Source organism: Marmota monax, unplaced genomic scaffold (genome assembly GCF_021218885.2).
Source record: "Marmota monax isolate L192 unplaced genomic scaffold, Marmota_monax_Labrador192_F-V1.1 WCK01_AAM20220418_F8-fsc00061, whole genome shotgun sequence".
NCBI lineage: Eukaryota > Metazoa > Chordata > Mammalia > Rodentia > Sciuridae > Marmota > Marmota monax.
Genome location: NW_026695230.1, coordinates 226,796 through 242,147, shown reverse-complemented (window position 1 = coordinate 242,147; position 15,352 = coordinate 226,796). Strand labels below are relative to the sequence as shown.

The 15,352-nt window shown below is 34.8% G+C and overlaps 1 protein-coding gene across 4 annotated transcripts in view; it reads left to right on the top strand.

Annotated features, from left to right (window-relative positions):
* The window catches only part of Ano3 (anoctamin 3), a 394,245-nt gene extending 380,289 nt beyond the window's left edge, over positions 1–13,956 (top strand). For all 4 annotated transcript variants that reach the window (XM_046438219.2, XM_046438221.2, XM_058577029.1 and 1 more), the window contains 3 exons: positions 3,713–3,793; positions 4,205–4,310; positions 11,116–13,956. In XM_046438219.2, coding sequence (XP_046294175.1) covers positions 3,713–3,793; positions 4,205–4,310; positions 11,116–11,298 — 370 coding nt within the window. In that variant the 3' untranslated portion in view covers positions 11,299–13,956. The remainder of the gene's footprint in view (positions 1–3,712; positions 3,794–4,204; positions 4,311–11,115) is intronic.
* Positions 13,957–15,352: the final 1,396 nt, after the last annotated feature.

Below are 15,352 nucleotides of genomic sequence, written 5' to 3'. Positions count from 1 at the left end.
TATTATATGTAACAAAATGTGAAATGTGCATAGAGCACTTCTGCTACATACCCAGATGTAATGTATGTCTCAAAGAAATGCACCCATGTGTTGGATTGCCAACTAAGAAAAATTTTTTTCCCACATGAAATAATGACTGTCAGTCAACTAGGATTATTCGGACTTGGTACTTAGCAGCTACTCTTCTAGTGCATGCACAAAACTAGTCTGTCATTTTAAGGCAAATATTTGACATTATGTGTTGCATAGCTTCCCAATACTTAAGAGATTTTTTCTCATACAAAGTTAAAAATTGTGTTCTTTTTTCAGAGACTATAGTTAAAAAGAAAAACACACCAACCTTAGAAGTTCTGAATAATTCAGGGCACAAATATTTTCCAAATGACTGATATTTGACATTACAAAATCATGCATGGATAAAAGATGGTTAATGTATAAGATAGACCTATGTATTTTAATGTAACTGCATGAAATGTTCATTACTGTGGCTTAAGATTTCACATTGCAACTAAGCTTTAAGAAGCTACCCCATGTAGCTTTAGTGTACTATCACTGAAACATATCCAAAATTATCTGAAGTGCTATTAAAATAGTCCTTCTTTTTCCAACTACTTATCTATATGATGCCAGATTTTCTACTAACACTTGAACCAAAACAACATATTGCAACAGATTTAATACAGAAGTGGATACAAGAACCTAGTTATCTTCTGTTAAAACAGACATCAAAGAGATTTGCAAACATATGAAATAATGTCATTGTCACTATATTTTCCCTTTGCAAGTTATAGCTATTTTTCTTTAAAATGTACCATTTTTATTAATTTACAATGGATTTGATGGCCACTTTTAAATGAATAGTTAAATATTTTCTAAATTTGTTTTCATTTCTAATGTGATAAAATAGCAGTAGATATACCTCTGTGACAAAGGCTTTTCTGGTGTTCAATACTTTTAAAAATGTAATGAGATTCTGAAACCCAAAATTTAAGGAATTATAGGCCTGGAGAAAGTTACATAGCTTCTCTAAACCTTGTGTATTTAATCTGTATGATGGAGATTATAATATACATATTTTAAAGTTGTAAAATTAATGATGTCCAACAACTCTTTGAATGTACATAGAACTCTAAAATATCAATAGTACTAACACGTCTTTGTCTTCCTTTCCTTTATCATCCTCTTTCCCATTCTTACCCATCTTACAAACCAATTGGCCAATTATTGTAACCTCTTCCTTGGATACACTGGTCCCTGCCCTTCCCCCCTGATGTTTTACTGCTTTGGCAGAGTCCCAGCCATCTCCAAACTCTGTCTAGTCTGCACTGTTCTCATACAGCTAGTGTGGATGAAGAAAAACAAAAACACTGACTAGCTTCACTTTATCTTTATTTTATTTTTTTGTGGTGCTGAGGGTCGAACCCAGTGCCTCCTACATGCTAGGTAATCATTCTACCACTGAGCCCCATCCCCAGCCCCTTCACTTTAAATTTTTATCACTTCTCTTTTGTGGACCCAACACAAGTTTTATTTCCCAAGTCCATTTGCTCTTCTTTTTTAGAGAAGTTTTTCATACCTTCTCCTTGTTCCTTAAGGCTTCGGCACCTCCTTATTTATTCTCACTCACTTTATTCTTAGGTTCACTTAACTGGGAAAATAGAGCCAAATAGAAAAGAACTTCCACAGATATCCCTGATTGAGTCTGCCTTCCTACACCATGCATCCTACTCCACGCATCCCACACAGTCTGCTTTCTCCCAGTTCCTAGAAGTGGAACTCTCTGCTCCTGTGGAAAGCAAAAGCCATGTAATTGTACCCTAGATCTCTTCCTCATTCCTGGAGAACACCAATCTAGTATTTATTCACTTTTTCTCATACACTACAAACAGAATGTTGTCTTTTTCACATTAACACTGATATATGCTTTTGTTTTTCCAACCAATGTGTAAAGTCCTGCCTTGTTCTGACTGCCTGCCAGTGGATCCTCATGTCTTTGCTTCCATTTTAAACAAACAAACAAACAAAAAAAAATCCAAAAAATTTTCCATATTCATTTCTCCAATCCCCCTCCTCTTCTTCCCCATTATGCTCTTTCTGGTAAGGCTAATACTCTGTAGAAAGGCCATGAATTTCACATTTTGAAATCCACTTGTCATTTCCCAGTTCTCACAGTGGTTGACGTATTAGCTTTGACAATCGATCATTCAGTTGCTGTGTCCTATTCATTTGACTCTCAGAATGCCACAGACTTCCTTCCTTCACTTCATCTTAGCCACACTGATCTCTACAGTCCTTAATACGTGCTTGGTTCCCTGTGTCCTCTGCTTGCAGCCCACCATTCACAGCTCCCCATGGCTGCCTCCCTCAACTCCTCAAAGTTACTCATTTCTTTTCTCTTAACAATGTCTACTCTGGAAATGCAGTTGAGCATTCTAAGCCTCTAATCCTAATTCCCCTTAGTTTACTCCATTGTACCGTAAGGCGGTGTGGTTCACATAACTTTCTTCAAGGTTATCTAATTTCTCCAGCATCACTTTTTTTTTTCTTTTTCTGGAGATGGGGATTGAATTCAGGGGCACTAGGCCACTAAGCCACTTTAGCCCTATTTTGTATTTTATTTAGAGACAGGGTCTCACTGAGCTGCTAAGCATCTCGCCATTTCAGAGGCTGGCTTGAAACTTGCGGTTCTCCTGCCTCAGCCTCCTGAGTGGCTGGGATTACAGTAAGATATTAAGTGTGGTGACTTTTTTCTTCTTCAGCATTGAATTTGACCATTTGTGCTTCTTCTATTGAGAAATGCCTACATAGTTCTTTTGCCCATTTATTGATTGGGTTATTTGTTTTTTTAGGCATTGAGATTTTTGTGTTGTTTATATATTCTGGATACCAATCTGGCAGAGGAACAGGTGGCAAAGATTCTCTTCCATTCCGTAGGCTCTCACTTCACGCTCTTAATTATTTCCTTTGATGTGCAGAAGCTTTTTAATTTGGTGTCATCCCATGTATGGATTCTTGGTTTTATATCTTGGTCTTGTTGAGGAAGTCAGTGCTTACACCTCTATAATGGAGTGTTGACCCTATTTTTTCTTCTAGTGGTTGCAAATTCTTTGGTCTAATTCCTAAGTCTTTGATCTACTTTGAGTTTTTTTGTAGGATGGGAGGTAGGGAAATAGTTTTGTTCTTCTACATATGGATATCTAGTTTTCCTGGCCCAATTTTGTTATATTAAAAAGGCTATCTTTTCTCCAACACATATTTTTGGCACCTCATCCAAAAAAATGCTGTTTTTGTTGCTATAGCTCTGTAGTATAATTTTATATCAGTTGTAGTGATGCCTTTGCCTCACTGTTCTTTCTCAGAATTGCTTTGGGTATTCTTGGTCTTTTACTCTTCCAAATGAATTTAGTACTATAAAACACAGATTTATAGAGATTTAAAACCAAGGGTGTAACTAGTGTCTAATAAACTATGTAATAAATAAATACAAACCAGATAAAAGTGCAAGAGGAGAAGTACTGGGAGGAATCGACAGGAGTTTGTTTCTTTAAGATATAATTAGAGATACAATGAGAGAGGATATAATAACAGCTGAGTTGCTAGGTATATGTAAAGTTAGAAATGATGCATTTGTAAAATCCTATCATTTTAATGAAGAAATTATACTGGAAATTTATGAAACTCTCAGTCAAATAATAATTTTCTTTTTTCCTAGTTGCTTAAAAGGATATGTCAACAATAGCCTATCCTTCTTTAACTTGAGTGAGCTTGGTATAGGAAAATCTGGTTACTGCAGGTACTTATTTATAACTTATTGTTAACTTTTCTGCTTCCCTTCACCATTCTGTCTCCTGTCCCTGAATGTCAATGAGTCCATTTAAACTATCATTTTGGAGTTTGGGGCAAATTAGGGAAATTTGAGACCTTCACACTTTGACCCTTTGATCTTCATTTTTCATATTCTTTTGTTGGTGGTGGGTTTTGTTTATTTATTGACAGTACTGGGAATTGAACCTAGAAGTATTCTACCTCTGAGCTACATTTTCAGTCCTTTGTAAATTTTAGTTTGAACAGGGTCTCACTAAATTGCCCCAACTGGCCTCAAACTTGTGATCATTCTGTCTTTGCTTCCCTAGTAACTGGGATTACAGGTGTGCACCACAGAGCCTGGAACCTATTTTTCAAATTCTTTCTTTTTGTGTTTCAGGTACCGAGACTACCGAGGCCCACCTTGGAGCTCCAAACCCTATGAATTCACTTTACAATACTGGCACATCCTTGCTGCTCGATTGGCCTTCATTATCGTGTTTGAGGTTAGTCACAAACTGAGAAGAAAATTACTGTGGGTAAACACTTCTGCAACTGACATATCAGTTGCCTCTTTGAAGTCAATTTCTCACTTGTAAACAAACAAAGGACTTACATAGGTTCTGGCAAAAGGCTCTGATTCAGATTAAATAAAACTATTATAACAAGTGCCAAAAAGCAGGAGCTGAAGAATGTAACAAGGTAAGTTAGTAGGTACTTACACTAGACAATCAAGGTGGAAGAAACTAATGAAGAGTTAATGCAAAACTCTTGAACTTCCTAGTGCCTAGTTTAAAAAGGAAAGGAAGGTTTTCATAATCTGATAAGAGAATTCATTCCTATTCCCCAGGTTAGAAAAACTGAACAATCAACTCTTAAGTACAGTTGTTCACATATGCATTTGTTTAGGGGACATTGGATGATTCAATAAAGTTTGCCTGAGAATGCTTTTATTACAAGATGGGTTGTGTTTAATGACCAAAATCACGTGACAATATTAAATTATAATTCTATGAAGAAATTTTGAGGAAGCTACAGTATTGTTGCCTTGTTTAAACAAGACAATAGAGTGGAGAATTAATACTGTAATATATTAACTATCTTTGAGGCACCGCTAAATCAATGAAAAATGCTAAAGATATGTATTTCCTATGGCCAAAATTGTGAAGCCAAAGATAGAGGCATACCTAAGACTTTTGGGAAACGTATTTTTTTTGTAGTTGTAGATGAACAGCATGTCTTTATTTTATTTGTTTATTTTTATGTGTTTCTAAGGATCGAACTCAGTGCCTCATATGTGCAAAGCAAGAGCTCTGCCACTGAGCTATAGCCCCTGCCCAGAAAAAGTATTTTTAAAAGCAACTGTACCTCTCAACTGATTTTCAAAAAGCATTTCATATTTTGTATTGAAATATTTTTCATCTGGAAAATGAAATACTTACTTGTAAAAGTTTCATCCAAGACTGAAATTCTATTTCCTAATGACTTGTTGACCCTATAAAAATGTTTCCTTATGAAGTGAGAATTTCATAATACAAGTTGCATAATTGTTTAATGCATATTTCCAATCAAGTGATTCATTGAAGGTTTTTTATTGTATATGGTTTTTATAGATAAACATTTTTCCCATTCTCTTTTAGAACTCTAGTGAACAAACACATACAACATATCATGATGCATACATGTGATTCTCTCTTCATTTTTTTCTTCATTTCTTATTACTAATTCCATCACCCACCTCCCAATAGCACCCACTCTTCTTCTTCAGTGTAAGCTCTTTCACTTGTTTATTTGCATAAATAATTACTTATAAAATATATGTAGCATTATTTTGAGAGTTCTTTCTCAAAATTATTTCAGTGGTATAATGCAATAAAACTCATTTTTTTCTCTTACACATTTTATTATTTATATCTAGAAATAAATCTATTCATGAAACCTACCCATGTTTAGATCACTTCTTCTAAATATGAGAAATGTGTTATTTAAATATAATGAAATATCATTGTGGGTACTTAGGTCTACAACCATTCTGTCTACCTCAAATAAATCTCTTATTAATAATTGTGGATTTTGTTATCATTTAATACATTAATGGGTTTCCCAAGAACACATAACCAGATTTTAACACGTAACAACCAAAAAATTGTTAGTTTGTCTGTATCCTCAGTTTCATGTAATGTAATACTAATAGATTGCTCTCCAAATGAACTGTATCTATTTATTCTCAGTGGGCGAGGTTTTCCTTTCCCTTACGTTTTCACCTGACTTTAATATTATCCTGCTTTTCAATATTTTGTAGTTGTGTGAAAGATAACATTTTGTCTTTTTTCTTCTGTTATTGCTGTTTTAATTGTCACCAATGATACTGACGTTTGATTTTAGTACTGGAAAACCAGTTTGGTTTTCTTTATTTGTAAATCAATATACTCTTAGTCCAGTTTGGTTGAGCTTTCTGTTCATGAGCAAATTTTAAGATTTCCTTTTATATACTACATATTATTGCTTTGCAATCCCTAAACATAGCAAGTATGTATTCCTTTCCATAACCTATTAATTTTATTTAGAAACAAATAACATTTTTGATGTAGTTAACCTCATGATTGCTTTTCTTTTTGTTTCATTTTATATGGATTATTTAGGAAAATTTCATGATCTAATGTTCAAAAACGATATTCTGCTACACTTTCACTATTAACTTTATAGTTATATTTTTCACATATCTCTAGGATATTTGACCTTAAGATACAGTCTGAGGGAAAAGATGATTTTCTTTTTCTTACTATGAAAAGATAATCTGTAATGGTTTTTACAAAATAATCTATAATATATCCGGACTTGTGTAATTTCATTCTGCAATATTCCAAGTTTTTGTATGTATATAAGTGTATCCCTGGCCTCAGAAATCTGATATCTTACTCTGTTTTTCTGTTCTAATTCTATATCACACTAAATGCTATGATTTTATAATATATCTTAGTATCTGATAAAAACAAGCTGTATTCCATGCTTATTTTTATATTTTTATTCTCTTATTGTTTTTCTTTTTTTTTTGAGGGGAAGTTGTAGAGTTAGATATACTTATATTATTTTTTTAGTTGACATAAAATTTATGCATGTATATGAGGTGTACCATGTCATGCACAGACAAGGTTAAACATATCTATTAAAATATTTACCTTTATGTTGAAATCATTTCTTCTAGCTTTTGTGAAATATGCAGTACATTATTGTATTAGTTGGCTTTGCATCACTGTGACCAAAATACCTGACAAGAACAATCTAGAGGAGGAAAAGTGTCTTTGGGCTCATGGTTTCAGAGATCTTAGTCCATGGTCAGTCAACTTCATTGCTCTGGACCTAAGGTGGGATAGAACATCTTGGTGGAAGGGTATAGTAAAGGAAAGCTGTTCAGCTCATGGAAGCCAAGAAACACAGACAAAGAGAGAGGATCCAGGGACAAGATATAATCCCCAAGGGAAAATCTCAAATGGCCTACTTCCTCCAACCATGCACCACCTGCTTATAGTTACCACCCAGAAATTCATTCAAATTCTTACTCTACCAAATGTATTAATTCACTGATGAGCTGACAGATCTCATAATTTAATTATTTCACCTCTGAACATTCTTGCATTGCCTAACATGAGCTTTTGATGGGACATCTAATATTCAAACCATAGCATTCTATCCTGGCCTCCAAATGTTCATATTCATCTCACAAGGCAAAACACTATAGTCTGTCCCCAGTAGTCCTAATGCTCTTAACAGTTTTGGCAATGCTCAAAAGTCCAACTCAAAAGTTTCCTGAGATTCAAAGAAAAATCTTGGCTCAGAGGCCCTGCAAAAATCAAAAGCAAGTTACATATATCCAATATACACTGGGACAGAGCAAAGATTTCCATTCCCCTGCAAAGAAGAAGAAGAAGAAGAAGAAGTAGTAGTAGTAGTAGTACTAGTACTAGTAGTAGTACTAGTACTAGTACTGGAATAGAAAGAAGGATGGGACCAAAACCATACTGAAAGTCAGCTATTTCCAACACCTGGGTCTCATGGTAAAACAGAGACTTCACAGGACTTGTGCAGTTTAGTTCCCACAGCTTTGCTGGATGCTGTCTATGTGGTCTCTCTGTTACACTGGCTCTGTCTACAGACAGGAGCTTTCCTCAGGTAAATGTTTTATATCATTGGCATCTCTTAATCCCTGGCATCTCCATTCCAGCATACCTTCCTTCTTGAAGCTTCATACATAGCCCAGTCAGGGACTGCTCACAGGGATCTCAAACCATGTATGTTTTTCCTGGCCTACCAGGCCTTCCTCTGAAATATTATTGGAAGCATCCATAACCCATAACTCTTCCGGGATCCTGTTTATATCTATAGAACCAGCACTATGTAGATGATGCCCGGGTCTGCAACTAGCTCAAATAGTCCCTGACCCTCTTAGAACATGGATGCAGTGGTTGCTGAGGGGCTTTGTGAGCAGGATCCCCCATGATCTCTTAAATGAGTTTTTATTTTTATACCCTGAACTTACTATGGGTGTGAACTTATTGATTCCTGAGTTGCTCTCAAGGCATCTTTTCTGTTGTCTCTGTGCAAAGCACTTGGTTTCTCTGTAACAGAGGTAATTTCTTCAGCAACCACAATTTCCTTGTTCTCTTTTTTACATGTACTTCTTCTCTAGCCAAACTACAAGTTTTTCAAATCTTTCCTCTCTTCGTTTTGCTCCTGAACCTCATAGTAAAACTTGTTAAAAGTGGTCAGCAATACCTATGCCATGGCCTGAATGCTTTGCTGCCTTGCAATTTGCACCACCAGATTAATTAGAGCATCATCTTTAAATTCGGTCTCTCAAAAAGTCTCAGGACATGGTCAAAATGTTGACAAGTTCTTTGCCGAAATGTAATATGAACAGCCCCTATTTCAATGCCCAAGAGTCCTTGTTCTGCTCTGAAACCTCAAGAGCCACAATCTTTACCCTCTCCATTCCTATTGGTTTCGGGTCTTCTGAAATTCATCCCCACCATCACCACCAGAAGTGTCCATTATGATCTGCTTACAACATTCAAAGGCTTCTCCAGCCTGTACCTCCAAATTTTCCAAACTCTTCTTTCAAACCAGTTCCGTAGGCTTCTGAACACGTGGTCAGGCATGTCACAACAGTGATCTTACTCCTTGTGTCAGTTTCTGTACAATAGCACACCAGAACTATAACTATCTGATTATGACTTTACACCTATTGATCAACTTGTCCCCATCCCACCCTCCCCTCTGTTAACCACTAGTCTAGTCTCAACTTCTATGAAAACTTTTTTTTAGATTTCATGTTTATTGATCTTATTTTTCAAAATTCCCATTGCTACTTGGAGTTTTTAATCATTCATATAAAATTTAGAATTTGTTTTTCAGGTTTCTTCAAATATTGTGAAAGACTTTGGTTAGAATTACACTTCTAAGTAGTTTTTGACTTACAAAAACCTGTGCTGTTTCATTGATAAACAGAATTTGTTCTATTTTATCTTTTAATTGAGATCTAAAACAGCTGTTGCTTCTTCCTTTTTAAGTTTATTACTATAAACTTTGTAGATATTTCATTGCTATAAGTTATAGCCTTCATCATATGATTTGCTTGATTTTTGATGGTGTACTGGAATGTTAATTATTTTTCTAAGAGGAACACAGTTCCTTGTGTAGGTATCTCACATCTGTTGGGTTGTCATTACAAATGTCGTATTATTTTCAAATAATGAAGTATTGCCTTTTCATTTGCAAAGTTTATACCTCATCTTTGCTTGTCTTACCGTACTTGAAATGAATGTATGTTACTTAACAGCAGTAACAATCAACCATGTCTTATTCTCAACTAAAATAAATGCTCCTATTTTTAACTATGATTTCTGTAGGTTTGTTTAAGATAAACTCTTTATTAGTTGGAGAATTTTTTTCTAGTAATAGTTATCTAAGAATGTCTTGATAAGTGGGTATTAAATTTTAGGAAATGTTTTTTAGAAATGCAGTTTAATGTTGAACCATCCTTGCATATCAATCTATATGAATCAGTTTATAGGACATTTAGTATCATCAAACAGGGCATAGAGAATATCCTTCTTTACTAATTTAAATCATGATGATTTACAAAAAATTATCTCTATATTCCTGAGGCTCAAACATAAATATTTTGAAGCTAGTACATATATAAATCATCAGGAAAGAAATTTCTGAGCATCTGATTGAAAATATGACCTCCTTTACTGTGCTCTACTTTGCAATGCAGTTTCTGAGGACACTAGCCCAGATAGAAGTGCCTTGGAGACTATTGTCTACTAAAAGTTCTTTATGTAAATGTGTTCTTTTTCACAGATCAAGTGTCAGATTATTTTTCCTTTTTGAGAAATTGAAAGATCTACTCTTCTTTATAGAAATCCAAAAAGGATACATTTATAATAGTAGGAGGTAATATTCAAGCAGTGCTTATACTATGCTGAGTACTCCTTTAAGCTTCTTATACACACACACACATTTAATCCTCATACCCATATCCCTTTAAGAAGCACTATTTGTATCACCCTTTCAGGGATAAGACATGGAATGTGGGTGATGTTTTTGAAGGTTACATAGCTAAACAGTGTTGTAAGATTCAGACTTAAGCAGAATGATTCAACATCTGTACATTTACTAACAACCATTCTACCCTTTGAGTTTTATTCTCACTTTATTTAAACACAATATTTTTGTCAGTTTATTTTAAAAACAGAAGTATTATGTATTGTATCATAGAAGAATAATATGATGAGTAAAACATGTTACAGCAGTTATTACAGTGATATATAAATCTATTACAGTACAAATTCCAGAAATGCATGTGTTGGAGTTTGACTCTAATCTTATTATCATAGGCAGCATTTATTCTTGATTGTTTAGACTCTGTGTATTATGATATATTGGACATGAACTTTCCCAGGATATGCTTTTTCTCTTTTGTATATAATATTTCATCTTAATAAAAGTATTTAATAATGTGTAAGTATTTTATACACATGAATTTGATTCATTGTATGTTTACAAAGTGATATTAAACATGAAATCAAGAAGAGGAAAAGATGGGTTTCCTCCCGATACTAATGTGATAGCAGGTAACAGTATAGCATTCCTAATACAATTTTTTAGAATATTAATATTCAAGATACTGTCTACTACATTCCGATACATGATTTTAAGACAAATGCAGAATTGTTTGTGATTTTCTGTCCTGTTTAAAAATTGTACTTCAAAATGTTTGAAAATTGTACTTTCTACTCTAATTTGTAGCACCTCGTTTTTGGAATTAAGTCATTCATCGCATACCTGATTCCAGATGTACCAAAGGGCCTACATGAAAGAATACGACGGGAGAAGTACTTAGTCCAGGAAATGATGTATGAGGCTGAACTAGAACATTTACAACAACAACGGAGACAGAGTGGTCAGCCTGTTCACCATGAGTGGCCTTAGTTGATACCATTAGTGCAAGAGGGGAGGTACCATTAGTTGCAAAAGAATGATGTTAATTGTAAATCTAGGTGACATCTCAGAGAAAGGTATATTTGACAAAATGTAGGCATCATATGCTACTTGGAAATGTATCACAGCAATCTCTGGGATTTGGAATGTAGAAGTTTCTAGGGAAGGAGATAATAACTCGTGACCTTAAAAAGAGGTTAGGCTGATGATGTAGGAAGCCAAAATTTAATTCTCAGAACCAGTCTCAGGGAGTTGTGTGGTTGGAGACCTTCCCTTTCCATTGGCTGCAGTGCAGTAGGAAGGGTGGTAGTGACATTCTAAAGACATATGTTTGTGTAAATATTCAAAAGCCAGGCATGACTTAAAAGTATTATGTGGTCTTCACTCACACGATAATCTGAGTTTGGAACCTTCAGTTGAATTAAGATACTTACAAGAAATAACTTAAATCAATTATTGCCTTTGCTGCCAGAAATCCATGTTCCTCTGGCTTACATGTTAGTAGGAATTTCCCTGACTCTTGATGAATTTGTGGATCTGTTTGAGAAGGAATTTATGCTGCTTTGCATTGACTATGAAGTTGAAGAGTTGCACATCACTTTTGGTAGTCAAACCAAAAATCTAAGTTTCCAAAAATAATGTCATTCTTTGAAATAATAGTCTATTGCATTGGCTACATTCAAGTCTGTTTTATTACTGGCAGAGCCAGTTGCACTGCACATTTTTTATACTAAATGCCAATAACCACATAGTTAGAAAAAACAAATGGTTATTCTTATATCATTTAAAACACAACTGATCCCTACTTTACTGTGGAAGGCTGGTTTATAGTATATTTAATGTTTCCCTCTCCGAATTATTGCAAATCATAGAGAATACTATCTTGACATGCTGTAAATATGTTGATTTTCCTTGTACCTTTGCACCTTGAAAGTATGTAATGCAAGTTTCAATTTATGCTGCAGCTCTGAGACCAGTTACACAATTTGCTATTGTAATGTTTATTCAGGAATTCTGAAGCCAGATGCTCTACAACACTTGTGATTTTTTTACAATGTGCACTCATGAGCTAATGAAAATAATGCATGTGTATAATTCTATATTGTTTGTAAAAATACTTTTTGAGTTCTTTTTCATCAGTGAAGGGTGATTTTTGTTATTTCTTTGATAGATTGGTTTGGTTTATTTTTTAAAACTCTGTAGAAACAAAGTCAAATTTATTGTGAATGAGATAATTGTTGCTTTGTTGTGGAATTCTTATTTTCAGTGACAATACTATCTGTCCACAGTCTGATAGAGCAAAAATGATGAGGCATTCAACTAAAGAAAATCCAGAGTAGGCATTAACTATGAGGGTAGGATAGGAAGAAAGACAAGGGCTAAGGTCAGGCAATGTATGATAAGAGTCAAGGTACTTTTCCTTGCGAAATAGGAAATCCAAATTTTCTTCTCCAGAGAATGAGTCCTTGAAACACACACACACACACACACACACACACACACACACAAACACACACACAGAAAATTACTATTGTTTATCCAATTAATTCTTGTCCAATTAAGCAGTACATTTATTACCAAGATGTAAAAGACCAGTTTAGACACAGTAGAAAAAAAGAGCACTTTGTGATATGTTGGTATTCCTCTAGTAAAGAAATTATAAAGGCTCTCTTCTAGAAAAACATTTTCCTAATTCTTAACACTGAGAAAAAAAAATTCTGCATTTATTTCTTTCCCTCTGGGGAAAAAGTTATTAAATTATAGTTGTTTCATGGTTCTTGTCCAGAACATTTTATTTCCCTACTTGCCCTATAATTTTGAACCAGGCGAAAGCCTCACAAATACTGGCCACGAAGTACTCTTTCATTCAAATTATAACTAAATTCTCTAGCTACACAATGGAGTTTTAAACTCCATTTTTGTAGCACCAGTGTTTCCTTTTCATTGCTATTTATATGCACATGACTGATTATAAATATTCTCTGTTTACCTGACATTGACATCTTTTCCAAATTAAAAACACAAGACAATACTTTAATAAAATTGTAACACTTTAATTTAGAAAAGTTTTCCCCTGATAATCTTGAAACAGATGTGCAAAATAGAGGTAAAAATTATCTGAAATCTTTTATCATGAATTTGTACAGTAGACTCTAGCTATGCCTTCGTCGTCATTGACAGTACAATACTAACAGCCCCTCACAGTATATTAGTTTTAGGTTATTCTGTTTAGATTGAAAGAAATATTTTATATCTTCATTTTCATATGAATACAAATTATTTCTCAAAGATTTATAGCGCACACTATTCTCAGGAATACTGTATTACATGAATGCTGCTTATATATTTTCATATTCTAACTTCTTGTCTTTTTAAGCTAAAAAATAATGACTCTGTGCATGCAGTCTGCCTTGATGAGTTGTTCAGAGCTGAAGAGATTCTCAAAGGAAAATCACTCTAGATTATAGCTGAAATAGTTCACAAATGTCTGAGTTTGTGCACGTACTTTTAAGTAAAATGCTGAGTGACTGCATGATGAGATGCACCTTTTAAATGCTGCACATACTTCTAAATTGACTCTTAGCACAATCTATTGTACAATTGAATGAATGCAGAAATTTTGACTCAATAAATTATCATTTAATATGGTATTTTTTCTATAATTCATGTGTTAAATTTAATTCTGCTGAGTTTTTAAATGTTAAATTGGGATTTGTTGTATGGGGAGGGAGAATTGCTCATTCATTAGTTATACAAAACAACAGTTGCTTATTCATATCCCATTCTTAAAAAGTTCTCACTACCTTCTGATAAGATTATTGTCATCTTCAAGACATTTGCACATTAAAATGCAGATGGAATATCACATTGATGCAAATAATGTTTTGTGTTCAACACAGATGGGAAAGTCAGCTTGAGTAGGTCTTGTGAGGTAATAACAACTATGTTTTACTTAGCTTTTCCTCACTATGACCAAAATACCTCATTAAGAGCATCTTAAAGGAAGAAACATTTATTTTTCTTCATGATTTCAGAGGTTCAGTCCATGACTGACCAATCCCATAGCTCTGGACCAAACATGAGGCACAACATTGTGGCAGAAGAAAATGATAGAGGCAAATAGGTCAGAAGATTGCTACCAGGAAGAAGAGAGAGCTAACTCCACTCACTGGGAATAAACTATAAGCTCCTAATACATGGATGCAGTAACCCACCTGCTCCAGCAACACCCCATCTGCCTACAGTTACCATCCAGTTAATCCGTGTTAGTGGATAAAGCCATTGATTAGGTTACGACTCGCATAACCTAATCATTTCACCTCTGAACTTTCTCACACGAGCTTTTGGGGAACACAGCATATCCAAATCATAAGACTCCTCCCCTGGAAACTCATGCCCATCTCATATTGAAAAATATTAGACCATTTTTGAAAGTCTCCATAGTTTTAACAGTTCCAGCAATATGGAAAACTCCAAGTTCAAAATCTCCTCAGAGACTCAAGGCAAACTCTCAAACTCTGTAAAAATCAAGTGCTATTTTTTCAATATTTAAAAATTTCCACCCTACAAAGGAGAGATAGTGGCACAGGAAGAAGAGATGAGACTGAAATCTAGCTGATCAAACAAGTCCTACAGTTCCATGTCCAGTATTTGGGTCACATGGCATCAAGATGATCTCAGCTTTGCCTCTACATAGCTGATTCCTATGGCTTTCTTCAGCAGATGTTATATGGTCTGTCTTTTAATGTGACTTAGCTCCCTTCTCATATCTTCATGCATCAGACTTTCAAGAGCAGCCCACAGGGACTCCTACCCTATTACACTTTCCCTGGCCCCCTCAGGCTTTCCTTTGAAATCTCAGTGGTAGCCTCCATGACCCCCTAACTCTAACATCCTGCATTCTTGTAGCACCAAAACCATATAGTTCTTTCGTACCATCACAAGCAGTAGCCAATCACCTGGGACCATGGCTTCAGCAACTACTGAGTGTCTGGTGATGGAGCATTGTGAAACAGCTTCCTAAGCCCCCCTGTCTATCAGGGTA